Raw genomic sequence first — 27,191 nt, forward strand, 5'->3', positions numbered from 1 at the left:
ATGAATGTAGTGTAAAGCGCTTTGGTCAAGTCTCCTAACTTGAATAAAAGCGCTATATAAGTACATGCCATTTACCATTTACCATGGGGATGATGATGATGATGATGATGGAGATGATGATGGTGGTGATGATGGCGATGATGGTGATGGGGATGATGATGGTGATGATGATGACAATGATGATGATGGCGATGATGATGATGGCCATGCTGATGGTGGTGATGATGGGTGGTGGTGATGGCAATGGTGATGTGATTATGATGTTGGGGATGATGATGATGATGATCGTAATGGTGATGTGATGATGGTCCAGTTGATGATGGGGATGGTAATAGTAGTGATGATGGTGAGGATGATGATGATGATGGTGGTGAGGATGATGATGATGGTGGTGGTGGTGATGATGATGATGATGGCAATGGTGATGATGATGGTGTGATGATGATGTTGAGGATGAAGATGATGATGGGGTGATGATGATGATGATGAGGACGATGATGGTGATGATGATGATGATGATGATGAGGGCGCTTATGACGATGATGGTGGTGGTGATGATGATGATGATGATGATGATGATGGCGATGCTGATGGTGGTGATGATGACGATGATGGTGATGATGATGGAGGTGATGATAATGATATTGATGATGGCAATGTTGATGGTGGTGATGATGGCGATGATGGTGATGGGGATGATGATGGTGATGATGATGACAATGATGATGATGGCGATGATAATGATGGCCATGCTGATGGTGGTGATGATGGCGATGCTAATGATGATGATGGGGATGATGATGATGATGACAATGATGATGATGGTGGTGATGATGATGACAATGATGATGGTACAGATGATCATCGTCTTCATCCAGCTGTCTGTTTTTCTTTTTTTTTTTTCTTTTTTACTCAGACGGTATTCTGAAATTGCCAGGTGGTGGTAATAAATCTTTCTGGAAAACTCGTTTAATTCCTCCTTTCCTGCCGCTGCTGATGAGAAATTAGCCGATTAGAACTGTAAAGCTTCACTTGCACCACTGCTTGTTTGAAACAAAGTTTATAAATGAAGGTGTTGCTTTTAATGCATCTGTTTGCAGGGAAATGAAGATAAATTGATGATGATTGGTGAAGTTAAACCTTCTCTTAGGTCTTCAATCTTCAGGAAAACAGCAGTCCTCCTAATGGGGGGGCATCATCTTGTTTATTGCCATTTTATTCCTATAAACTGTGCTTTCGCTTGTCTGTGTGCAGCATCTCATCACATAAACAAATCGCTGATGTATGTAAAAGCACGACTCCAATATAAAGCCTTTCTGGCTTTAATAGTTATTGATTATGTTTTAACTACGCCACTTTAAATGAGGTGTTTGAATAGCAATTTAATTTGGGGCGTCTTGATAAAATGACCTGAATACAAAAAAATGGTTTAAAGTTGATAAATAATGTTGAATAATGGAGCCCTGAGGTTTGGAAAATCGTTGGTATAACATGGAAAGATGTTGAAATCATGTAAATATATTTTCAAAAAGATGTACAGTATTAATAACCCACACTAGATGATGTGGGTCTCAGTAACCTTTATTGTCATTAATATGCCATAATGAGATTTGGTTTGAAAAATTCCTGAAGAAAAAGTCTATGAATAATAAACATTTAAACATTTCAATCGCATTTATGGACAGAATTTTCTTTAAGTTCAGACAAGTTTTCAGGACCTGCTTATGGAAAAAATATACCACTGATAAAAACTCATTTTATTTGACTTGGTGGGCTTGAACTTTGCAGACATTTATCTTCCCATCCAGGAAGCTTTTTCAATTCAAAATGTCAGAATTAGCATTGAGTTTAAAGCTTTATATAGTAGCCAAACAAAGCCTTGTTTTGGCTTAGAAAACATGCAAATTGAACTAGAAGAATGGGTCCACTCTTTAGGAATGGGGAATCGTTTTGGGTTCTTTGTTGGCCTTCAATGCCCGATACTGGGCTATGTCTCTGAAAGGGGGGTCATTAGGGGTAATTGTTGGCTTGGCTGCCCACGGCAGAAGTTTGGTCCCCTGCATTGGGGCGGGAGGTTGAAATGACAGAGGAAGGAATCAAATCTATTGCTGCATTATAGGTTTTTGAGAGCTGGAAGCTGAGTCCACCCCCTCTGTTTAAGGTTGGTTTTTGTTTCTTAACATAGATTCCTTCCTTCACGCCCCTATCAAACCAGCTGTCTGCTTTGTCCAACATGTGAACAGTCTAGTCCTCAAATGAGTGTCGCTTGTCCTAACGGTGTAGATGTACCACAGAGTCTTGTCCAGAGGAGGTGGATCTTCTTGTTGGGCCATGCATCTCTGAAGAGGTTGTGTGGTTTTTCCAATATAAAGATCAGAGCATTCCTCACTGCATTGAGCTACAGACACCACTCTGCTCATCTAAGGTCTTGGGGTTTTGTCTTTAGGATGCACTAGCCTCTGTCTAAGGGTCTTGTTTGATTTGAAATGTTCTGTGTTTGGAGAAAATCCTCTTGAGTTTTTCAGAGACTCAAGTACCATATGGGAGGGCGATGGTTTTTCGTTCCATCTTCTCACCGTTGTGTTCTGCTGTGTGTCTTTTGGATTTCCTTGCTGGTTTGACAAACGCCCAGTTTGGGTATCCACAGATTTGGAGAACATTTTTGATGTGTTTCTGTTCTTTGTGCCTCCCTCTGGTTTTAGTACGGACATGTTCGGCTCGGTATTATAAGGTTCTGATGACAGAAAGTTTTTGTTCCAGCGGGTGGCGTTTTCCACCTTCTACCACACGCATATACAACATTGGTGTCATTTCAACTTGTTGCAAGAAGGGTCAAACATCTGCAAAACCTCTAGAAATTGGGCTATGCTCCTGTAAAGAAGGCAGAGGAGAAACGGTTTGCTACAAGTAGAAATACTAACTGGAAAAAAGAAACCTAAAATGTTGCTTTTCATAATGTTATTTCTCAAGAAGTTTTCATTGTTTTATTTTCTCGACAGGAAGTGCGTTTCACCCTGGACCGATGCTCAGGGGCAGCAGTGATGGAGAAGGAGGGTCGGGGCAGCTGGCTGACCACGGAGGACCACTCCTCCTGTGAGGTGATGGGCGTCACACCCAACATTGACAGGTACCTTAAAGATCTTAGGGAGATCTGTTTTCCATTTTCCAAACAGAGGAGATGAGAGTCAGAAGATGAAGTCAGTCACCCCCAGGGGGGGATTTACGATTAGGCAATACTAGGCAGTTGCCTATGGGGCCCCAGGTTCCTGGGGGAACTCTGTTTCCATGTATGGTTAATACAGCTATTCTTTATTTGGGCACATTAATTATGTTTTGGAAAACAACAAGAAAAGGGACAAGAAGAGAGGAACAAATCATAGAACACATAATGGATGTCTATTCTATTAAAAATTCTGCATCTGTATAATAGGTGTGTTTTATGTGTTGTCTTCTCAGTTCAGGCCCCCTGCCTGTCTTTGCCTAGGGCCCAAAATTTCCTAAATCTGCCCCTCATCACTTCTAAATCCACTTCTAAATCTTCTAAATAGAAATATTTACACCATTATATGATTTCTAAATGAGAGGCAAAATGAAGTGCAGTGCATGGGTTGGTAGTTCTGCAGAGCTACTTTTAGCAGCAGTAACTGGATTTAATCTCCATGCTATGCAGAGCTTTATCTGGATTTACAGTTTATTCCATTAATGTCAGGTAAGTTAGAGTCTAATATTAAACTTGGATATAACCCAACAATCCCCTCTTCTGTTCCATGCATTTAATGACCCTCTATGGATCCAGCTCTTGCTGTCAGACAACTTATCCTACATTTAACACAATAATTAATTTATCTTACTTTGACAGTTCCAGTGGCTTTAAGACAAGCGCTGATCATAAGCCATCCTCCACTATGCTTGATGCTCTGTATAATATGTTTGCCCTGACATTTTGTTTTTTGAAGGATTTTCACAGAAATTGATCTGTTCTTCAATTTCTTCTAGGATTTTTCTTACTTTTCTTTGTTCAGATAGAACTTTGCAAACATCAGTTATGTTGCTTATTCATAAGTCCTAGTTTTCACCTCTTCTCTACTGTTTTAGTGTTTAGTATTTTTTTTCCAATTTAATTTTAATTCAGTGTATTTCTCTAGCACCAATTCACATTCAGTCATTCAGTACATAGGTTTCTCTCCTGCTGGATGAGAAGATAAAGAAGGTAGATTTTGATTCTTCAGAAATCCCTCACATCAAGCATGCTTGCACAGACAGTGGACAGGAAAACTCTCTTTGAACAAGAAGAAACCTCCAGCAGAATCAAAACCAGGCTCAGTTTTGGTAGGCTTAAACTAACAAACACTGCAGAATGAAGAAGGATGATGAATGTCCTATGTGTTCCAGCAGTCTAAGCCTATAGCATCATAACTATAGAGATAGCTCAGGATAACCTGAGCCACTCTGACTATAAGCTTTATCAAAAAGGAAAGTTTAAAGCCTCCCCTTAAAGTAGACAGGGTGTCTGCCTCACAGACTAAAACTGTTACGGTAGTTGGTTCCACAGGAGACTAGCCTGATGATTCTTTATTCATCTATATATTAAATGGAGAGGCTCATATCTTTTACCATTTTTACTTGAAAGTGTTACAGATTTTGGGGCGAAATAGTTGCCCCACTGATTTCCAACTGAACTGAATGTTTCTCTGTACAGAATGGTGGAGGCCAAACTAGTTAAAATAGCTTTTTAACCAGTATTAGCTGGCAGCAGTTGTTTTCCTGGAATCATCGGGGGCATTCTCAGTTTCACACACCAGTGATTTTTGAACTTTTAAATTTACCTTTCTAAAGCTTTTAATGTTGAGGAGAGTAAAGACTTACTGACTCGGCAACAAAGAAATTCAATGATATAGATGGTTCGGTTCAGAAAGATCCTTGTGTGGAGTTGGCCTCACTTGCAGATGAACAGTTAATCAATTCCACTTGATTAGTTCTAGGAAATTCAGGTTGTATTTTCTTGATGCAAAGACCTTGTGGGGAACTTATTATCCCCCTTTGCCTTGCATCTTAATGTCCCTAACTCTTAACCACTTTCTTTTCAATTAAAGGATATTTGTGGCCTCGGGAATCTAGTCTGATCTAATATTCTTTCTGTCCCTTCCTGCTCAGCGTTCTTCAACAGCTTCAAGGCCATGGATGTAATTTAAGCAGCGAAATCCCTTCAAAATTTCTTCTTAGCTGCTTTGAACTTGGCCTCTTTCACATTGGTGGCCTATTATTTGATTTTTAATCAATTTGTTTTAAATTTAATTAAATCGCAGCAGTTTTGTAACATTCAAACACACAGAAAAAATACCAAGCTTATCCCAGCTGATTAAACTATTGGAGGGTTAAATCAGTCCTTCCTGACAGAAAGGAAACTTTTCTAGTGGTAGGAAATAGTTCTTGTCCTCAAGCTTCATTTATTGGTCTTTATTTATCACCGTATGGATGTGTGAAGTGTTTTACATTTAGTGCCTGATTCAAACACACTGCAGATACATAGTTATGCTACACTAAAATTAGATCAATGCACAAACACAAAAAGAGAAGCATATGGAAAATGTTGCAAAAGGCAAAAACATCCGCAAGTTAAGAAAAATTTAAAACTAGCTCCTCATAAGAGAAGAACTCCTGACCACTAGGGGGAGACAGCCATCAAGTCGTATGGGACCAGAACAAAAGCCAGGGATCCTCGTTGGGCTATATGCCCAGCTCCTTTACTCTCTCATCTTCAGTAGCTTCTTTGTTTCCTAACAAAACAAATGAATCTAGGTGTGTCTGACCTCAGTACCCATCAGGATTATAGTCCTACTAAAATTTGCAAATGTTTTTCGGAGCGCCAGACGAACATATCGCAGAATCCAACATATTGCCAAACAACAGTGCTGGAAATCGCTGCTGAAAGTACCAGAATATACAATCAAATATTTTCCACCGGCAGGTTTTAACATTTTCAGTGCGTTTATTTATAAACTGCTTCGCCATTGTTTAAAAAAAAAAAAAATCAGTCGGCCATTATAAGGTGGCCATCACTCTGCTGCTCCGTGCGCATGCAAAAACAAGGATGCTCTTCTTCTTCTTCCTCTCAGATGAAAACACAGCATCATGGCGGGGGTGCAATGAGTGAAATGGAGTTCTTTCTGTAAAACTGACAGACCGTAGTAGCCACGTTTTCTCAGCCATGTCTTTGTCCAAATACGTCGTCGTCATCACCTTTTCTTTTTAGGGTTTTCAGGTTTTGCAGCAGATTGATGTATTTTCACAGCATTTGCACTTTGGTCAGCTTCGTTTTCTATGATTTCAGCTTTTCTGTTTTTGTTTTTCTCTGTGTGATGGTGTTTGTAGACCAGACGTAGCTTCTTCCCATAACAAACTAGATTCTTTCTCAAGGTTTATTCTTAACAAGTTACTGTTAACCAAAGTGTCTAGAATTTGTTTTGACTCTAACTGCTTTCCATTGTTGTAAGTAAGGCGGAACACATGCTGCTCAGTCAGAATGGGGCTGAATACTTTACCGTATGATGAACTGTTCTCTCTTTGCAAAGATATAATGAATAAAGAGCCAACTGAGTGAAATCCATCAATCTCCGTTTATTGAACTAGGGTGAATAGTTGAATACTTTTTTATCACTACATAGCATTTTGCATGAGTCGATTTTTTTATTTGAAGTGCTTATTGTTTTTCTGCACATAAATATATAGGAGCAACACTAGAAAGCATGGGATTGTGCAGTAGAGAGTCAAGTCACACTCAATTTGGAATCCCTATTTGTAAAAGAGATCATTTAAGTGTCTTCTCCTGGTTTTAAACTAATGAGTCAATTTAAAGAGTTAACTGCTGAGTTGAGTTTGAAAAGGGCTGCTCTGTCTACATGTAGGGAAGTTTGCACATCGCTGACAGGCAGCGCTGTTACGCAGTGTCACACTGAGCTGCCTAAAGACGACTCCTGCAATATCACAATCTCTTGTACCATTCTATATCAGATTTAAGATAAAGTAGTACATCACAGCCATAACAGTTCAATAAATAGCTCATTAGGATTGATCGGTCAAAGGTTAGAAATGTGGCAAATGCTTATGTTCAGACAAAGCATCTTTACTCAGTGTTGATTGGATCAACTCTGAGGCAAAGGAGGGACGAGCTCTTCCTTAATATATGAGGGACGTTCAATAAGTAATTCCTCTGATCAACTTCCTCTTGTTTGATCTAGATGAAATTTGTATGTGCAAGTATTAATATTTCTATAGATTAAGTGGTAAATTTGAGCTCTGAAGTAAATGTGGTTTCTGATTTACTGGTGTTTGAACTGAGCCAAGTCTGAAATGGAGCCTGTTGAGTATCGAGCAGTGATTCGGTTTTTTATGGCCTTTTAAGGCCCTATGATGGAGCATCATTACCATAAGTTATTTTCATCAAAAGTCTCTTGTGCTCTGTGTCCTTTCAAACACAAAAACCAGATCACTGCCAGACACTCAACAGGCTTAATTTCACAATTGACTCAGTTCAAACAACTTTCTAAAATAATTTGGTTTCCATCCAGGAAGCTTTTTCAATTCAAAATGTCAGAAATAGCGTTGAGTTTGAAGCTTTATATAGTAGCCCAAAACCTTGTTCTGGCCTAGAAATCATGCAAATTGAACCAGTGGGGAAGAAAAAACGTCTTTAAACTTGGAAACAAAGTCCAGTGGATTTTTTTTTTTTTTTTACTTTTTTGGAATAACTATGACCTGAATGACTATTCACCAGCATATTTCAAACAACTTTAAACCCGAAAACACAATTATTTCACAGCTGTAATTTGCCACTTAATCTATAGAAATATAAATAATTGCCCAAAATTTCAGCTAGATCAAACAACTAGAAGTGGGTGAATGCCCCTCGTAAAATCGGAACATATTTACCTCTCATATATTCAGGTGTATCAGGGGCGGCAGGTAAAAGAAGCTTTCAGAGCTGTACTCTGGTGTTAGTCTGCTTGGGCAATTAATTGCAGTTGCAATATAATCACAATTTAATAAAGCACAATTTTCAAATTGCAGAGGCAATCAATCTTGGTCATTTTGCATTCAAAAAGAGTAAGTAGCTAAATTTATCTCTCTGACCTTTTAGCTAGTATTAATATGACTAAAGTGAGTTTAGAACCACAAAGACATTAAGAGAGGAGCAGGGGAGTGTGGCCTAGAGGCGGATGTAACCTAGTAGTTAGGGCATTGGGTTTGGAATCCGGAGGTTCTGAGTTCAAGCCCCACTGTCATGATCTGCCCTGATAGCTGGCCTTAATTATTCATTTCATTTATCCCCCCACCTGCCCGGTTCCTGATTGTTCCTTATCCAGGGTCTGTTCCTTTATATTCGGCTCAGCCCGGCTATCTATTCCAGATCATTGTTTGTTTGATGCCTGTTTGTTTGTTGGTTTCATTAGTTTGGTTTATTCCAAGGTTTATGTCATCGTTCCTGGCGGCCAGTGGATTGAGAGGTGTTTGTCTTGTCTCCTGATCGCTCCTAGGTGGAGACCAGTTTAAAGTTCTGCAGTTATCTTGGTACTGTAACAGTTGTAATTGTGTACTGTCTCTTTAAGATACTCTAGTATTGCTACGTGCCACTGCTTCTCTGTAGAGAGACGTGATGAGACGTGAAACTAAAACTTTGTCATGAAACATTTACATGATTTTGGTTATTGCAAAAGAAAATTGAATTACAATTGCAATATTGGTTTAATACAATCACAAGTTTTATTTTTGGCAAAATTTTTCACCTCTTACTAAACTCTCATAAATTGGCTAATTTGGGTAAGTATTATGGTTAAATGATAATAACCCCTTTATTGTCCTAGAAATTAACCAACACAAACACAGTTGAATCCCAGTCGGCCTCAGCAGATGGTCGCTCACACTGAGCCTGGTTCTGCTGGAGGTTTCTTCCCATTAAAAGGGAGTTTTTCCTCTCCACTGTCACTACAAGCATGCTTAGTGTGAGGGATTGCTGAAGAGTCAATGATTTGATGCAATCAATTGGTTTTCCTTAGATAGAAAACTTTGAATCAATCTGACTGTATGATCTAGTTGAACTGTAGAGTGCCTTGAGATGACATCATGTGTTGTGAATTGGCGCTATAGAAATAAACTGAATTGAATAAAGCATGACAGTTCCTTGTGTAGTTTTATTGCGGCTGATGATCAGTCGTCTGCAGCAGCATAGCTGGATAAGACAGGCCCTGGGAGAAGCATTTGCTCTCCCCGTTTGAAGTTAAAACAACGCAGAACATTCCTAGCAGGCCTAATGCCTGTAAGTTAATATAAATAAAATGATGACATTTACATTTTTCTAACAACAACCAACCATCTTGTTTTGGGAAGTGTGGATCAGATTCAGACTTCTGGAAACTTTCTGTCTCTGCTCTGAGTGAATTAATGAAGAAAACATTTTACTTTCAAACAGATTAATACCACCAGATACTAACTGACGATTATTAGTGCTCATACGTATTGAGAAAATGAGAAGTGTGAAAGATGAATAAACAGAAATGTTTCAGTTGCAGGTTTATTTCTCTAAGTTTTGACTACCAGAGACCTTTCGGTTTAACATGTTTGAATGTCTCGTCCACTTTGGCCTGAAATTCTTCATGCTTGTTCCCGTTTCACTGCTGATGCTTCTCTGTGTCTCTGTTGGTTTCTTAGACACCTAAACATGAGTCAAGTGCTCCAGCTTGGAGGTGTGAATGAGGACATCCCCTTCATCTATCCTCAGCTTCAGCACAAACACTTCACCGGCTGCATCCGTAACCTCATTGTGGACAGCAAGGTAACGTGCAGTTGGCCGTCCAATCACACTCTCTCACCCTCAAACAACCAAAGCAAGCACTTAAACATCAAACTCACACCTGCACTCCAGCTGATAACAGCATTAATAACACCTTCCCACATTCCCAGTGCCCGGGTGCCATGTCAGAGTATTTTCTAAACTTTTAACTGGAACCTCAAAGTCTTTTCAGATGCTACAGACCTGCTCTCTGACGGTGAAATGGAATATCAGCCTTTGCACTACTGCTTGGCCGTGAAAATCCAAAAGCAAGCCTGTCTGAACCAAATCATTTGTGCATTAGCAGAGGGCTCTGGTAGGAAACCTGTGTGTGAACCTGCAGACTTCACATGGTGACAGAATCAGCTTTTTCTGCTGCAGAAGCCGGTTAGCATGAGTCTGGGATTTCATCTACTCACTTTAAAGCTAAATGTTGGTTCTTCAATTGCACTGAAGTCTGGTTAGGAGAAAACACAGCATAAGAAATTAGCTTCTGAGACAGAGAATTTGCTCTTTTGTTTTTCTGATGCTCTTTTTTGCATTTTGAATTTGAATATTTTAGTGAATCAGAAATAGAATCAGTTATAGTGTGATTTACAATTTTGAGGCTTTTAGCGTGCGATGGACGGCCCTCCTTAAATCATACTGGCCAGAGCTCCTACCTGTGACAGTAAATAACTCAAAGAGCTCAAGAAGTAATCCAATGTTAACTACCTAAATGATGCATGCAGTATATATAGCCCTTCCTTGTTATGCACATCCTTGTGACGGTTGGCATATGGTGTCATTTTCTACTCCTTCAAACTGTAAAATCCTTGCAACAAACTAAAATAAAATAAAACTGAAATACTCTCTTAAACCAAACTACGATTCTCTTATATTTGGCGAATTTATGTTTGACTATTTTTGCAAAAATATGTTGCTGTGCATGAAGGGGTTTTGCATCTAAGCGCTAAATTTTCCCATCTTACCTGCATTGTTGCCAGGTTGGGATGTTTCCCTAGCTGGCAGATTAGGATGGCCGCCTATGAGTAAAAATAACCAAACCCAACAACCAAAGCCAGTAAAGCCGCATTATAGAAGTGTTGGTGATGGTTGAAGATAGATCGGTTAATCCACAATTTGTATTCATATTGTGTTTCACATTTGAGACGCACGTGTTTGACTGTGCTTCAAATTATTTATTTATTTATTTTTGGAAGGGGGGTGTAAGTTGGCCGGTGTAGATGGAAACATGCCAGGGCCGATAATCGTTCCCAGTCCGGGCCTGGTTCTGTCTGACCTCATTAAATGGCTAAAACATCTAAAAATATTAGAACAAAGTATGAGCATAAAACTCTATCATCTGCTCAGAATAGTTTTTTTTTTTATATAACTATCCTACCTCCGAGACGTCTACTGAATCCCAAACCGTCCCCTAACCACTGAGACTTAAATATCAGTGTCACTCCCAATGAAGTCTACATGCAACTGTGGAAGGAGCCTTTATTGAAGAGAATGGGACGCCTCCTTTCCTCCAACGGAAAAGTAAAGGAGTCGTTGCTATGGCAACACATTGACGCCCAATGTGCGTATCTGTAGCTCTGTGGCGCAGGGGGACATAAAATCAGACATTCCCCCCTTTCTTAAAACAAATCTATGCAGTCAGATAAAAACATCTCAAAGAGGACCTTCCATTTTGGAATGAATTGTTTTCCATATACCTAACTTATGATCTTGTGTCTGTGAGATGAAGATGCAGCAGAACTTACATAAGGAGGAAGCCATTAGGTCGCCATTACACCCGCTGCCACATTCCAGTGTGCCAGCTCTGATAGAGACTCGCTATAGCTGGACGCTCCACTCCCCTTACCTACTATGGGGTTTGGGACGGCCCTAAATGTAGCGGACACTCAGAGGGAACATATAGGGTTCATGTTTAGGGGCCGGTTTGGGATTGGGCCATTAAGTCTCTGAACTAAACACCTGTGCAGTCGGAGCAGCAGTGGTGCTTTTCCTTCTCCCAGTACGTGCACAACACTGGTGTCATTTCAGCTGATGGCCAGAATGGGGAAAACCTCTTCAAAAGCTACTGAACTAAAGCTTTGCTCCTTTTATCTACGACACCAGCCGCGTTTCTAAACCCTTATTTTGCCTAGCACTATTATTTGAAGGTTTAGGACAGGCTACCATGCTCCTTTAATAAGAAAAGATGACTTTAATTCAGTGAAGGTTATTGTCAGTGATTACGAGTCCTTAATGGCCATTCAGTCTATTATTCACAGTTACTTTGATCAATGAAACCATTATATTTTGTTTGATCTCAGGTTATATTTGCTCCAACTTAAACATTTTTAGATTCTTTTTTAAAAATCCAAGAGGGACACAAAGAAAACCCTATAATTGTGGTATAGAGAGGTAGCATGATTTAGCTCAGCCTGAAATCCAGTGAGGGTCTGATCAAACCCTGGCTGCTAATGAGAGAAATCTGTCTGATTTATGTGGGCGGACGAAACGATAATAAACCTCCAGAGAGAGGGAAGGGTAGGCGTAGCGATGATTAATAACATTGATGGACAGGCGTCAGCATTGTATGTTTCTGGGTTTTCATGCTCCTTCCTTTGGAGCGCTTTTATTTTTTACTCAATGTGTCAACGTTTCACTTCAATTGCCATGGCAACATCAGCGGTTTCAAACAGGGATGCGAGCCTCTGTGAAGAGATAAAGGTAGTTCACATGGATATTGGCATATACCTGTTTTTTTTTTTTTATCCTTGCAGCACCAGCAGCTCCATTAAACCCTTTAAATACAGGAGCAGTAAGCAGCGGGGGAGGGGGGAGCTGCTCTGAGGCAGAAGTCTAAGCGAAGGGGAAAAAACGGTTTTTATTTTTCCTGTCTTTTATAATTATGCTTCTATTCTCCCCTCAGGCTGTCATTCACCATTGTGTGCTTTTAAATCTCTCCATCCTCATCCTGTCATTTCCCAGATCGTCTGTCTCCTCTCAGCCTCACATTTAGATTTCTGCTGTTTGCAGATTTCTCTCTCCATTTTTAGACTAGAACTTTGCACTTCCAGCAGTTGGGGTAATGGCTTTCTGAGAGCAACCTGCTCGGAGGTTGGATTGGAGCATTTCTCAGCAAAGGAGAGTTTGACCTGCACTGAAAACATGTTTCCATGTCACATGTTCAATGTGACATGGAAATGTGAATGTGACATTTGATCAAACTCAGACTTGAGCGACTGAAAGTTTATATTTCTCTGAACTGCAGAAGGTTTCATCTGAATCACAAGCTTTAAAGGAGAAGTCTGATTGGCAAGGAATGATCAATGGATCATCATCTCATCTGTGATTTAATGAATTTAGCATTAAAGCTGCAGTCTGTAACATTGAGAAGAGAGCAGACTTCGACTGAAAATTTGAAGAAAAACAGGTTTCACGCCACTCCCCCACCCTCTCTGCTTCACTCATGCCCCACCTCCAAGCTCCACCCCTCTCGCATTGCGACCAGAAGCGTCCAAGCAGCGTACGCGGCATGGAGTGTGAACCAGTAAGAGCGATAACACTCACCTCCAAGCAGCTAGATATAAGATGCTGGTTATACCGAAGTTTGCCGTGTAAGCAGTTGTCGGCAGGGGCAGTAAGGGCAGTTTCTCTTTCGCTGGTGGCTGTCGCTCCGCCATGACTTCCACGCGCGTCCTCCTGACTGCGGCAGCCGGGCGCTGCGGCAGGTTAAGCTGAGGCGGGGGGGGGGGGGGGGGGGGGGGGGGGGGGGGGGGGGGGGGGGTTGTGATTGACACTCCATCAGACGCTCCTCTGGTTGTGATTGGTTGTTTTGACTCGTCCCGAATTATTCTTTCCAGATTGAAATACAGGCAGTATGCAGGACCAATTGAAGCAGTTTTTTTCACAGGTTACATATCACATGTACTGCTGTCTGGGCATAGGGACAGTTTTAGCCAATATGACAAAAAAGTGATTTTTAAAAACTTACAGACTTCAGCTTTAATCAGTAAAATAACATTGCGATCACTAACTCTGGGACCGGCCATTTTTGCCCAAATATAAACTTTTGAAAGTACTTTAAATATGAAATTATTACATACTGTTCAACCAATTATAGGGTTTTAATTAAGAGAAAGTTTAATTGGATATGCTTTACTGGAGACTGTTTCTGTTTATGTTTCCTTGAACTCCAGTCGGCCTCAGCAGATGGCCGCTCACACTGAGCCTGGATCTGCTGGAAGTTTCTTCCTGTTAAAACAGAGTTTTTCCTCTCCACTGTCGCTACAAGCATGCTTAGTGTGAGGGATTGTATTTGAGTCAATGAGTGGATGCAATCAACTGGTTTTCCAGAAAACTTTGAATCAATCTGATTGGATGATCTGGTGAACTGTAAAGTGCACTGAGATGAGATGTGTTGTGAATTGGCGCTATAGAAATAAACTGAATTGAATTGAATTAAAGAGGGGGGATCATCGAATGCAGCTTTTCAATGGTCAGTAGCTTCCTGACAGCTTCATCCAGTCACCTCAAAGTCTTTTGAATTTCTGCATCCTGTCTGCAGCACAAAAGGCTGTGCAGAATGCATAATAGTTCAGGGAGCCATGTTTAAGTATTCAGAGCTCCTTTCAGCAGTCAGTGCAGCCGGTCATGGAGGGTTTCCATCAGAGGACCGGTCCTGTGTTCAGTTTTATCACTGGCTGAGTAGACAGACAGAGAGAGTCGTAGTGGAAGCGTAAACAGAGCAAATATGAAGATGGAAATGAGGAGAGTACCCTCAGCCTATGTCCTTCGGCACTCTTTAAAGTTCCTTCTTCGGTTTTTCCCTTAACTCTGTTTGACTTTACTGCTTTAAAGAACTTCTTCTCCCCCTGAAGCCACAGAGCTGCTTGGATCTTGGTTCTGTTTGCTCCTCGAACCGCCCTCACTTTGTTGTTGCTGAGGATTTGTGTCTCCTGTTCATAACCTTGCTCAGTTACTGCTAGCTTCTTCCTTTTCCCACCATCAAACATCAGCTTTGCTGCCTTTTTAACCATCTTCCCCTCCTCTATCTTTTCTTTGTAATGAACTCTTCCCTCTTCTTCTTCTCTCCCTGGTTCCTCTTTCTTCGCCCTCTCCCGTCTTATTATCTCCCTCCTTTCCTCACCTCTATCTCCTCCGTTCAGCTGTATGATCTGGGCTCCCCAGCTGACTGGCAGTCCAGCTCTCCGGGCTGCCTTACCACTGATAGCAGCTGTGTCAACATGGGCTACCCGTCCTGTGGCCATCGAGGTCGCTGTCATGGTGAGTGGGGCTCCTTCAGCTGCCAGTGCGTGGCCGGATACACGGGACACCAGTGTGAGGAAGGTAAGCCAGATCTTTCAAGGACAGTTTTTCTAACTGTCCGGTCGGGGATCCTGTAACAGAACATCACAGCTACACTATAAAAAAAAAATCTAAATCTAGATAAGTCATATTTTCTTAAAATAAGTGCATTTGTTCTTGAATTGAGCAGGTAAGTGAGACATTTTACAACAGGATAAAGAAAATTTACATTTAAAATAAGAAAAAAAGTCTGCATTGTCTTATTTCAAGTGCATATTATCTAATTATCTTATTTTAAGAGTGAAAAATCTTATTCCATTGGCAAATCATCTTATTTACGTACTCAAATTAAGGGTAAATTCACTTAGTTTAATAAATATCGACTTATTTCTAGATTGTTTTTGTATTGTGGGTTAGACATGTAGGCGGCGCCCTTGCTCAGAACTTAGTAGAGGCGCTACGGGTAAAGTTGCAGACATCGAAGTGGACTGGACAAAATTAAAGTAAGTAATCTTTTCTTGAAATAAGTGCATTTGTTCTTGAGTTGAGGAGGTGAAAGAAACATTTTGCCAATAGAACAAGACAATTTACACTTAAAATAAGAAAACACAATTGCATTGTGTTATTTCAAGTGAATTTTATCTAATTTACCTACTAAAATTAAGGGCATATCCACTTGATTTAACCACCTCATTTTGGGAAATCCTCGCCTATTTTGCATGCCCAACTGGAAAAGCAAATAACTTAGGAACTGTAAACCCAAATTACATGTACCCTACATTATTTGAAAGCTAACACCCTCTAGTTTCTGAATATATATATAATGTATTTTTTTACAGTACTGGTTTGCCACAGGGATCCTAACTTGGTGCCCTATAATATAAATTTTTTATCAACAAACTCCCTTTTATATTCGACTGTATGCGGATGATACCATCTTCTGCTATTCCAAATCCAGTATCACTGACATTCAGTTTCAATTTGACACAGTACAGATCTAACTGTAAGAACAAAGATTCAATTCAATTGTATCTAATGATTGTAAACTAAACTAAATTGTAATCAGTGTTTCAGTTGTAGTGGCATAAAAGGTCCTCTGTTTCCATGATAGGTCCTTGACTGGTCCTTGACTGGAAACCAACAGGTCCATCTTGGTAATATAATCCCTGAGATGATGATGTCATTAAGGCCACACCCCTTAGCCAAGCTGTATACCAGAGATACCCTTTATTCCAATAAATTGAAGTAGTTAAAGTAAACATGGAGGCTCCCAGCAGAAAGGGGGGGCTACTCCACCGGCTGGAAGTTGGCTGGAAGCTGAGGGCCATTCGGCTAGTCGACCTGAAGGGGGACTTTGAAACTGGGACTACTGTATTTCAGAAGGAAAATTCAATATCTGGCTTATCCTTGCATGCTAAAACTCTACGTTCATTTTCCAGTTGAGCCATTTCAATATTCAGGCCTCTCGGTTTACCCTTAGCTTTCTCTTACCTCTCATTTACATTCTGTTTAGTGTTGCGCCCATGCCCTTTTTGGCCCCTATACAGATATCCGATACCCGGCTGTGCAGTATTGACTGATTCCGATACCAGACATCCCAAGTCTCCCGGAAGATCCAGGAGACTCATTGATATAGATAGTTGTTAACTGATGCCCGCGAGTCGGATAAACTATCCCGGATTTTACACTCTGTGAGGTGGTGTTTTTTAAGGCAAGTGAGAGCGGGCAGGCAATAATCCGTGCATCATGTGAGGATTAGAACTACTTCGATTGCGCAGACAATAAGAGAGAGAGGAGTGTCAGGAGGAGGTTACTTGTGAAACCTGTGCAGCGTATCTGTCCAAAGTGATGCTCTGTTCAACCAGCGTTCTAGGCGACTGGTTGTCAGAGAGCTGATTGGATCAGCCCAATAAGTTTCCCGTTACTCTCTGGCAGTCACCTAGTTACCACTCAAAGCTGTGCATCCTGTGAAACGGCTGGGGTTGATTCCTCAAGTAAAAAACAAAAATATAGGACTAATTTTACAACAGAATTTACTAAAGTATATCCACATCTAGTGAAGGTGAGGAACAGTGGCGGATCTAGACCAGGGGGCCAGCGTGTTTTCATGGGGGCACGGAAAAGCATGAAATAAATAATCAGGGCAAGAGATTCAAATATATAAAGAGAGCTGCATGAAGTGAAAATTCTTTTTAATTATGTTCAATAAAAATTCTATTTCTTATGAGGTCAATATACATTTATAATTTGGGAATTTTACATATGTTTGACTTAATTTAAGTTAAAACTACTGTTTTCTATAAATTTTTAATTTGAACTCAAGAAAAACTGTTAAAATTATCTGTAAAAATTAGAGGATTTTTTTTATTGTTTATGGAAAAAACTAAAACATTTAGCAGATGAAAACTGGGATCCTTTCTCAGTACCACTGAAGCTATTGCCTTACTGTTTTTGAATAATTAGTAAATCAGAATTTGTAAAAATAAATAAATAAAATAAAAAAAAATAATAAAAAAGAATGAAGTATTTCAAAAGGACCTATCAGTAACCACGTCTGTTCCAGCGCATATCATCATTAGAATTTCTGGCCCCCGTTGGCCCCTGTCTAGAACCGGCCATGGTGAGGAATAATGACACAGTGGCGAGGTGCACTGTATGCTGAAGTCCCATGAAAAACAGAAAGCACAACCGATGTTCGAGGCTACAAGATTGAAAGTATTGGAAATTGAAAATAAATAATACTAATACTAATACTGTTCTGTTTTGTGTTTTAAGAAATTAATGTTAGTTAGTGAAAAGTTGATGAGAGGTTGCTGCCTTAAGTGTGTGTATGGGGCACGGTGCAGGTCTGTTGTACCCGGGGGGGAAACCATATGTTTGAAATGAATGTGTGTATATATGAAGAACTGCAGACTATTTGGATGTAAAATAATTGCCATCATGGCTTTGTAAAAGCTGCTGCCTACCTTTGTGAATCAGGAAAAAGATTAAAGACTATGACTAAAGTGAATCCATCAGAACTTTTTATTGCCTACCTGGAATGGGTGACAATAGTTGAATAAACATTTGGCTCTCAAAATGGTATTGGTGCCCTATTTGTCGGCACACGCCGATACCGCCATTTTAGTATCAGGGCCCCGCCCTATACTGGAATCGGTATCGGTGCACCACTAATTTTCTTACCACTAAAATGACATATCCTTTGCAATGTCTGAGTCAATCAATTATTGTAAGTAAAAGACTATATCTACTGATCTCCAACCAATTGATCTTGTCTATATCAGTTTTTGCAGGTTTAATCTTCGATACTGTTTCAGAACCAACATCAGTTTTGAGTCACTCAGCCTCGAGATGACAATTTCACGGGTTAATATGTATATTTAGTGTATTAGTTAGAATTATCCTGATTATCAAAAAATCATAAATGATTGAGATTAACTTCTTGTGTAGTTTTAGACCCCAGTTTTAGTTTAAATGTTTGCTGTTTTCCCAGAAATCAAACAGAATTTAGAAAATTTTTATTTACCATTATTTACCTTTTGATTGGTACAGTCCACCATCTGCTCTATGAACTCTGTTTATGTAGGTTTCTCAACATTTTCTAAACATTTGAATCCTTTTTTAACCATGTCTTCACGTGTGTGATAAGCTTTATATTGTGTGAAGTCTAACTAGATCTTTATTTTAGAGCTTTGTGCTTCTGAATGTTTGGTGTGAATGATTGTGTGTGTGTTTGTATTTTTCCTGAATTGGTTCTAAATTACAGGAAAATACAAACTATTACTAACTACGTTTCAAACATTCAGTAACTCTTGGTCCAAAGCATACATTGGTGTCTCTTTTATTAAAAACGATGGGGAACGTTTGTGAGGAGTGACCCATTTTCCATCCTATTGATAAGCAAAAAGTGAATTACATACGACAATGATATAAACTACAATCTCATTTAAATTAAACAAGAGTAATGTTTGTGTATTTTACTGTATAATATACTTGAAAAATGCTATCAACTGTCTTTTTTTATTGTTTTTTTTTTATACCAGAAGATTGAAATCTATTCAGTTCCCTTTTTGACATCATGGCCTCCATTTTCTTCCCCCATGGCTTCCACTGAGCAGATCAGCGGCCAGTAGCTTCTCCCTACCTGCTGCTGCTGTGTTGCTCTCAGAGAACCAGGCGGCATCCTGGCAGCTCCCATATTTAGGACCCTTCTGGACTTGTGAGCTTGCCCATTCTAGCCGCATGGCTGTGGAGGCGTTGGCTTGACGGCAGCAGTTGGAGAGGCCCGTTGCAATGAGCTGAGCTTTTTAATGATCCTGGCCAGTCACCCCACATGTCCCATTTTGAGGAGTGTACCAACGCTTTCTGCTGACCGCAGCACACTGTTCCAGGCGTCTCCGTCCTCCTCCTCTGCCTCAGACTGACACTAATTGACAGGACTTTTCTCACACGCCGTAGAACCAGTAACAGTATAGAAAGCACATTGTTGTCATAGAAATATCACCCGAATCCAAACCCTATATTCATACAGCCTTGTTCAGTTTCTAGACGTTAGCCAATAAGGACTCTTTATTATCAATGTGAACAGCTTCTTGAGCCACCGGTGGCAAGCGTCAAACATCCAATGATTTAATGAGCAAAAAGATGAATAGATGAATGATAAACATCAATTAATCACTCCTGCTATTCATGGGATGACTTGTTTTGTTATTCACCCAAGCAGGTCACATGACTGAGTTTTGGCAACCAGTAAGAGGCTCTTTGGAAGAGAGACGTGTTGTTTATCTGGCTTTTATTTGGACAGAGGCAAAAGCAAAGGAAGCTTTTGTTTTCTGGCTCATCAGGTTCAGACTCTTCGGCAGTGATTCAACTTCAGGAGTCAGAGTCTTTCTTTGGAGATTTATTCCTATCCGTAATTTTTGCTGGTTTCATAATCACTGTCATAATTGTTCATTTCTTAATTGCAATACTTTCCAATCAACAAGAGATTATTGCACAAAAGAGGATAGCCTTAATTTAACAGCCTTTACAAATCCCACGTATAAATGGGTAGAGTGTGTCTCTGTCTCAAGAGAAGCGATTCCAATATCTCTGTGTCTTGTTAACGAGAGATGCCAGAATTGCTTTGAGGCTGATGGATAGCCCTTCTCCATGGTCCATAAAAGTCCACAAAAAACGTGGCAATATTCCTCCATACTGCTCGTCCAATGTATTCCAAGTGTCCTGAGTGGGCAGTGTCCATAATTTACTTGAAATGAAGTCATTTAGAATGTTTTTAGAGCATAAACAGTAGTGTATAGGATTTCCTAAAAGCGCGTTCACGAGTCTACGGAAACCGCGGCAGACCAAACCAGATGAAAGTGCGCATTCAGCGTCTGCTCTGCCGATAATGCAAGCGTAGAAGAAGAAATGTGCTGTTTACCTGTGCAAAGAAAGAAACAACGAAAGAAAAATGTCTGAGGACTTCAGTGTTGAGGAAGAGCATGAGTTCTTTGCCGAGCTGAATGCGCACTTTCGTCTGGTTTGGTCTGCTGCGGTTTCCGTAGACTCGTGAACGCGCTTTTAGGAAATCCTATACACTACTGTTTACGCTCTAAAAACATTCTAAATGACTTTGTTTCGAGTAAATTATGGACGCTACCCACTCAGGACACTTGGAATACATTGGACGAGCAGTATGGAGGAATATTGCCACGTTTTTTGTGGACTTTTATGGATCTTTCTGCCTGGGGCACCATAGACCTCCATTATTTGAATGTCAGCGGACAGCAAGAAGCCTCCCAGATCTCCAGATGCATTTGAGATATCAAAAAAGTACTCCAGAGTGTTGTTCAGCATGGGGGTGAGTAGAAAATGAAGGCTAATCATGTTTTGGGTGTACTATTCCTTTAATGTCAAGAAGATGCACATGTGCCAATAAAATACCAGGCACTTCTACCGCTACCAAAGCAACTTCGTAGGCTAAATGCAATTATTTTTTTGGTCGCGGGTCATTAAATAATTCCTTAATTCAAGAACAAAGTGCATTTGTTCTTGAATTAAGGAGATAAAAGAGACATTTTGCCAATGGAACAAGGCAATTTAGACTTAAAACAAGAAAACACAACTGCATTGTCTTATTTCAAGTGCATATTATCAAATTATCTTATTTTAAGAGTGAAAACACCCATTCCATTGGCAAATTGTCTCATTTACCTATTCAAATCAAGAGTAAATACACTTAATTTAAGAAATGTTTACTTTTTTCTTGATAGTTTTTTCCAGTGAACAAGCATCAATATGTGACGAGTTGGGAATGAGAATGTGTTGCTATATAACACCAGTCAGAGGCCTCCCCCTACCCAATGGTGAAGGGATGTGATGATGTTGTCCACCTGTTTAAGGTGGATGAGCTAAGACAAACTGACCGATCCACCCTCCGCCTCTCCACACAGGCCTCTCCAGAGTAGAGAAGTCAAACCTTTCTGAAGGAGCTGGGCTCCAGAGCCCAGGCTTTGTGTGGAAGCGAGCCCGACTAGTTCTTGCTGGTGCCACTCCATGTCCCCATTAGACTCCTTCTCCCCCAGCAAGGTGACATTCCACGTCCCCAGAGCCGGTTTAAGCATAGTACCTATGGATCCGGTGGAAAAGGCCTCTGCTTCAGACTGCTGCCATATCCTTTTGCACCTGTCCCTCATGGTTCCCCATGCAGGTGGTGGGCCCACTGGGGGATCACTCCTTTTCAGTGGTGTCAAGTAACGAAGTACAAATACTTTGTTACTGCACTTAAGTACCCTTTTTAGGTATCTATACTTTACTCCATTAATTATTTTTCTTCCTACTTCTGACTTCTACTCATTACATTTTCACACAAGTATCTGTACTTTCTATTCCTTACATTTTCAAAACAAATTTTTTCGCTACTCTTGGCTTCGGCTTTATGTTTCTAATTATTTATAAACATAAATGTCTATTTCCCGTCATGTGCGCCATTCATTGGCTCCATCCACATCTATTGAAAACTAGTGTCATTGGATGAGTCATATAACGCAAACACTCATTGGTTAGCTAAAGGAAATCATCAGAAGCCAGTGGGTGTTCTTGAAACTGCAAATGGGAATCATCTATTCTATGCTACAATGGCAGAAAAAGATTTTGAAATGTCTTAAAGTTCGGACACAGGCGAGAGCATATATTGAGATGGAGACGGAGAGCAACAAGACCTCCCTCATCCTTGGTCCTAGCTCAAATAATTTTTAGAAATAGTCAAAAAATTGAGCTTTCAATTCATATAGTGGCAGCTGGAACACATACTTTTTCACTTCTAGGTCAGGTTGATACTTCAACTTTTACCAGAATGTTTTTAAACTGCAGTATCTATACTTTTAATTAATTAAAAAATGTGTGTACTTGACACCACTGCTCCTTTTGGCTGGGCTGTGTCCAATGAGAAGGAACTTGAACACAAGGTGCTTGTCAACAAAAAGCCAACCTGAGGTCTGGTTCCTGCTCTGCTGTACCAGGTGACATCACATCCATGATTTTACTGTATTTTAGGGGCTTTTTTAACACAGGTCTGAGTTTGACCACAGCAGACTCAGACAAAGGGCTGTGTGCAGTGGGAAACCCTACAAGGGGCTTTAATTCCTGACAACATATCCTGTGGGATCATTCAGGCACTGAAACCCCTCCACCACTTTAAGGTGAGGGTTCAACAAGAGGTTAAATCCAAATTAACAAGATAATGGCTGTTAAATGTGCTATTTAACTATGTAGTCTTACTTTCTTGTCAATCATTTTAATTACTCATTTTTATAATCTTCATTTATTCATGCTCAGTAAATATTTAATTACCTTTTTTCCACTGCAGCATCGTTCCCTGTTTTGTTTCTTTTACTTTTTCACTGACAGTTTTTGAATTATCTCGCTTTTTAAATGTGCTATCTGAGTAAACTTGCCTTGCCTTCAGCATTTGTTTAATATGAGCTAATTTGTATTCCAGAGGTTCCAGAGTTTTCCTTCGACGGCCACAGTCATGTGCATTACAAGCTGCCGTCTTCCCTGCCTGCCCGCAGAACATGGATCCAAGTCCTCGTTCGAACTCGTAAACACAGCAGCATCATCATCAGTTTGGTGTCGAGGGACCAGAGTGAATACCTGCGACTAGAGGTGAGTTGGCTGTGCAACCACATATAGGGATGTTTGCCTTCAGATTAAAATATAATTAGCAATTTTCACTAAAGGACAGACGTATTCTTCCTTCAGTCTGGATGTGACAGAGGACAGCTTTTTTCTTTATACTGCACGTAACGTTGTTCTTGATCAAAGCCCTTTGAATGGTGAGTTCAATGCTTTAGAGCCACAAAGCTCTCAGTAGTAATCTGATCATGTAACACAGGCGCCGGGTTCTTCTTGGAAAATCATAGCAATATATGCGGACAAAAAGATAGCAGGTGTATATCTGATGAGCTCCTGCTGTGTGTTTGCTAAACTTGCTCCTTCTTTATCTGTATGTGTCTGTGCAACAGAAAAGATATGCATGGAGCGCTATAGCTAAACTGTCACAGAGGCAAGTATTTATCTGTTTTATAGGCAGTTTTTAATAAGATGGTTGAACCATAGCCTCACAACTGGATGGATCTAACATGAAATAATCACATTTACTTAAGTACTAACTTCTTATTTTACCTTGGTTAAAACATTGAAAAGAATTTGTTTCCACCGATGTAGTTAACTTTATATTTAGCAGCACTTTTTCAAGGAGGAAAAGCTAAGATAACCATTGCTGGACAGGTTTTATTTATTATTTCCATCATGATTAAAGAAGGGGGAAAAAACTCAATTTATGTTAGATCAATCTCAATCTTCTGATGTATTGACACTTAAAAGCAAGGCTTGTTTATTTCTATAGCACAATTCATGACAAGGACAATTAAAAGTGCTTCAAATTTAATAAACATTTAAATAGAAGAAAAATAAAAGCAGAATAAAAGCAAAAAAGGATACTAAGAGGATGATCTTTTATTTTTGGGTCGATCATCTCAATAAGTGGTCCTCCTAATTGTCAATCATTACAGACATGTTTACATAAGCCCGTCCTATGTGCTCAACCCGTTAGCTATCTTTTCTGAGCATGCGCACTTTGAGGCGTATATCTGTGGTGAGCTATGGTTTCAGACAGTCATTGAAGCTCACCTTTCTCACCGCGGTTCTTTGAAAATGGCCGAGGGTCATAAGAGAAAAAGTGTCTACGAAGTGTATGAGAAGAGAAGAAAGGCCTCAGAAGAGGCAGATAAATCCCAAAATGCTTTGTGCAGAGAGTTCTCTTGGCAAAGCATTATGGGATTTTCTGTCACAGCGGCCTGCTGTTGCCATAGGCTGTCGCTACACGACTGCGGCTACTAATAACAAAGATGGCGCAGGCACCCCACAGTGGAAGAGGAGTTACGTAACCAACATAAAGTAGTGATCATCAGTCTGAAACGTCAGTCAACTGAGTTCACTATAAAGTCCACTATATTGTCCCCGCTCTATTTAGTGATGGAGGGGCTAACGTTAGCCCGTCTGCAGCAGCCAGGGCTAACTTTAGCTGGTCTGCAGCAGCCAGGGCTAACGTTAGCCCATCTGTAGCAAACAGGGCTAGCATTAGCCCGACTGCAGCTGCCAGAGCTAACGCTAGCCATTCCGCAGCAGCCAGGGCTAATATTAGCCCATCTACAGCTGCTAGAGCTAACGTTAGCCCGTCTGCAGCAGCCCTCTCTCTCCATAGCCGTGTGGGAAGTACCGAGTTTTTAACTGTGTTAATTATTTTTCCCCACTAAATGAAAAAGTCAGAATTTATTATTATCTAGAGACTATGAATAACAGGAGGTGAAATGCAGCTCCAGACGAGCTGAGCGTGTGGTGAGGTCATCAGTACGCTTCTGTTCCAATCGACCAATATTTTTGCTGCGTGCCCCCCCATCTCCCAGAGTCCGCTCTTTCCTGTGTTCTCTCAGGAACTCAAGTACTCGTGTTTTTGTGAATTTTTGTGAAACGGCTATCCTGGGAAGGAGGCAGCTGTTAGATTCATTTGATTTTAAAAAAAAAACAACAACAAAAAAGCCTTGCTGTCTGCACACCTCTAGAAGTTCTGCTTTTTAAGAAATGATGTAGCTTTGAGCACTAATGGATGCAAATCGTTCCTAGTCCTCAGATTTAAAAAGGGTTAAACCTATGTAACCGGTTAACATCGGTTGAGGTATTTAAACAGCCTGCATGTATTCCTCCACATCATCATGATTGTTAGTCATTATTATTGCTGCAGGTCTTCTGACTAGAAAGACAAGGTAACCAAAATGCTTTGATATAGACTCTCCAGCAGTAGGATAGTGGTTGAAATCACCGTCAGATCTGAATGCATTAAAACATTTGTTGTTGTTTTTCTTTTCCTCTGGGCTTCATTACACCCACTCCTCTACTGGATGTTCTGTTCACACTTCTTCCTTCATTGCTCCTCATGCATCTCCACTTGACTTACTGTCTCGGGTCACGTGACGCCTCTCTTGCTTCCCGGAAGCCGCTCCTGTTTGCCACCCCACACTGTGCATACATGTATTGATCAAACTTCAGTGTCTAACTGATGATGATTACAGGATCCATATCGCAGCCTCCATTAGAGTCCAACCTCTCCCACCGTTCCCGTCTGTCACCCATCTGTTTCTTCCTTCGATTAATCCGTTTCTACCCTTCCTCTTAAATGTCACGCTGCGTCCTCAGCACGGCCACATGGGGAGCAGGTTCACATCGTTTATCCACTACATAAAGTGCATTTATTCCTTGGTGCAGAGAGCGTGGGGATATGTGACTCTTATGAAATAGCTCCCCTGCAGTGAGACACGTTATTCTGCCTTGGTCTCTGCTAGGAGTATCAGCATAATGCTGGGAGGGTTACAGCATTCTCAGTTAGCTTTTGATCAGAAGCAGGAATTAGTGGCAGTTAGTCTTGCCTAGATTTACTTTCAACTTATTGGGGGGCATCTGACTGTTTGACTAAACATGAATGAAGCTTTCAATTAGAGGATTTTTTTTTTAAGCTCTGCAGATTTACTGTATAAATCTAGCCTGTAATATGCAAACACGAAACATAGCCTGAACTTAACACATGCCAGTTTTCATGTCACATTAATTAAATGAATTGTCTCTAAAAGTTCCTTTAATTCAATTCAATTCAGTTTATTTCTATAGCGCCAATTCACAACACATGTCATATCAAGGCACTTTACAGTTCACCAGATCATCAAGTCAAATTGATTCAAAAACCAGTTGATTGCATCAACTCATTGACTCTTTAACAATCCCTCACACTAAGCATGCTTGTAGCGACAGTGGAGAGGAAACCTCCAGCAGAACCAGACTGGCAAGGCTGACTGGGGTTCTCTTTTTGGAACATAAGGAACAATCATGCTTTAAATGTGAGAAGGAGGATTTTAAATTCTATTCTGGATTTAACAGGAACCCAATGAAGAGAAGCCAGGATAGGAGAGATACAGTAGTAGCCATTGAAAATTTCCTCAATTTCCTTGATGGGCCCTTGCCTGGTCCCCTAAAATTCCCTTTTAAATATCAATCTTTGAACTAAAATATTCTTTCTGTCATGATCTATGTACATTATGATCTAAAGAGAAGTCTCATCTCCTGGTCAACCCTGTAATTTAGTGAAAGGGTGCAGTCAGAGTAAAAAATACACAAGAGGGGGTCACTTCAGTGCCTGGAAGTTGAATGGAATATCACTTGGAGTTGCAGGGAAGTGGGCTGCCATTCGGCTGGCTTTTGATTGGGAAGGGCCATTTTCAATGGCTGCTACTTTATGATCTCTCTATTTTTACCGTAATATTTATAAGAATCTAGCTGCTCCATGAGCCTTCAGATGACTGGTTGTGAATTGACGATGTATAAATAGACTGAACTGAATAGAAATTAAATATTGGAGATATAGACACTGTTTACCGGTGGGAGAAAACTTTTTGCCCCCATTCAGATTACTTCTGCTTTTCTGTCACACTGAAACAGGATATCTGATGTGCTAAGATAGTTACTAATAGTTAACTGGTGTTCGTCG

The 27,191-nt window shown here is 40.3% G+C and overlaps 1 protein-coding gene across 1 annotated transcript in view; it reads left to right on the plus strand.

Annotated features, from left to right (window-relative positions):
• The window catches only part of si:ch211-186j3.6 (neural-cadherin), a gene marked incomplete at its 5' end in the record, with an annotated part of 159,585 nt that overhangs the window by 24,487 nt on the left and 107,907 nt on the right, over window positions 1-27,191 (plus strand). The window contains 4 exons of the mRNA XM_038270850.1: window positions 3,000-3,127; window positions 9,706-9,829; window positions 14,974-15,154; window positions 23,094-23,260. Coding sequence (XP_038126778.1) covers window positions 3,000-3,127; window positions 9,706-9,829; window positions 14,974-15,154; window positions 23,094-23,260 — 600 coding nt within the window. The remainder of the gene's footprint in view (window positions 1-2,999; window positions 3,128-9,705; window positions 9,830-14,973; window positions 15,155-23,093; window positions 23,261-27,191) is intronic.

The sequence above is a fragment of the Cyprinodon tularosa genome, unplaced genomic scaffold (assembly GCF_016077235.1).
Source record: "Cyprinodon tularosa strain WSP-4 unplaced genomic scaffold, ASM1607723v1 ctg78, whole genome shotgun sequence".
NCBI lineage: Eukaryota > Metazoa > Chordata > Actinopteri > Cyprinodontiformes > Cyprinodontidae > Cyprinodon > Cyprinodon tularosa.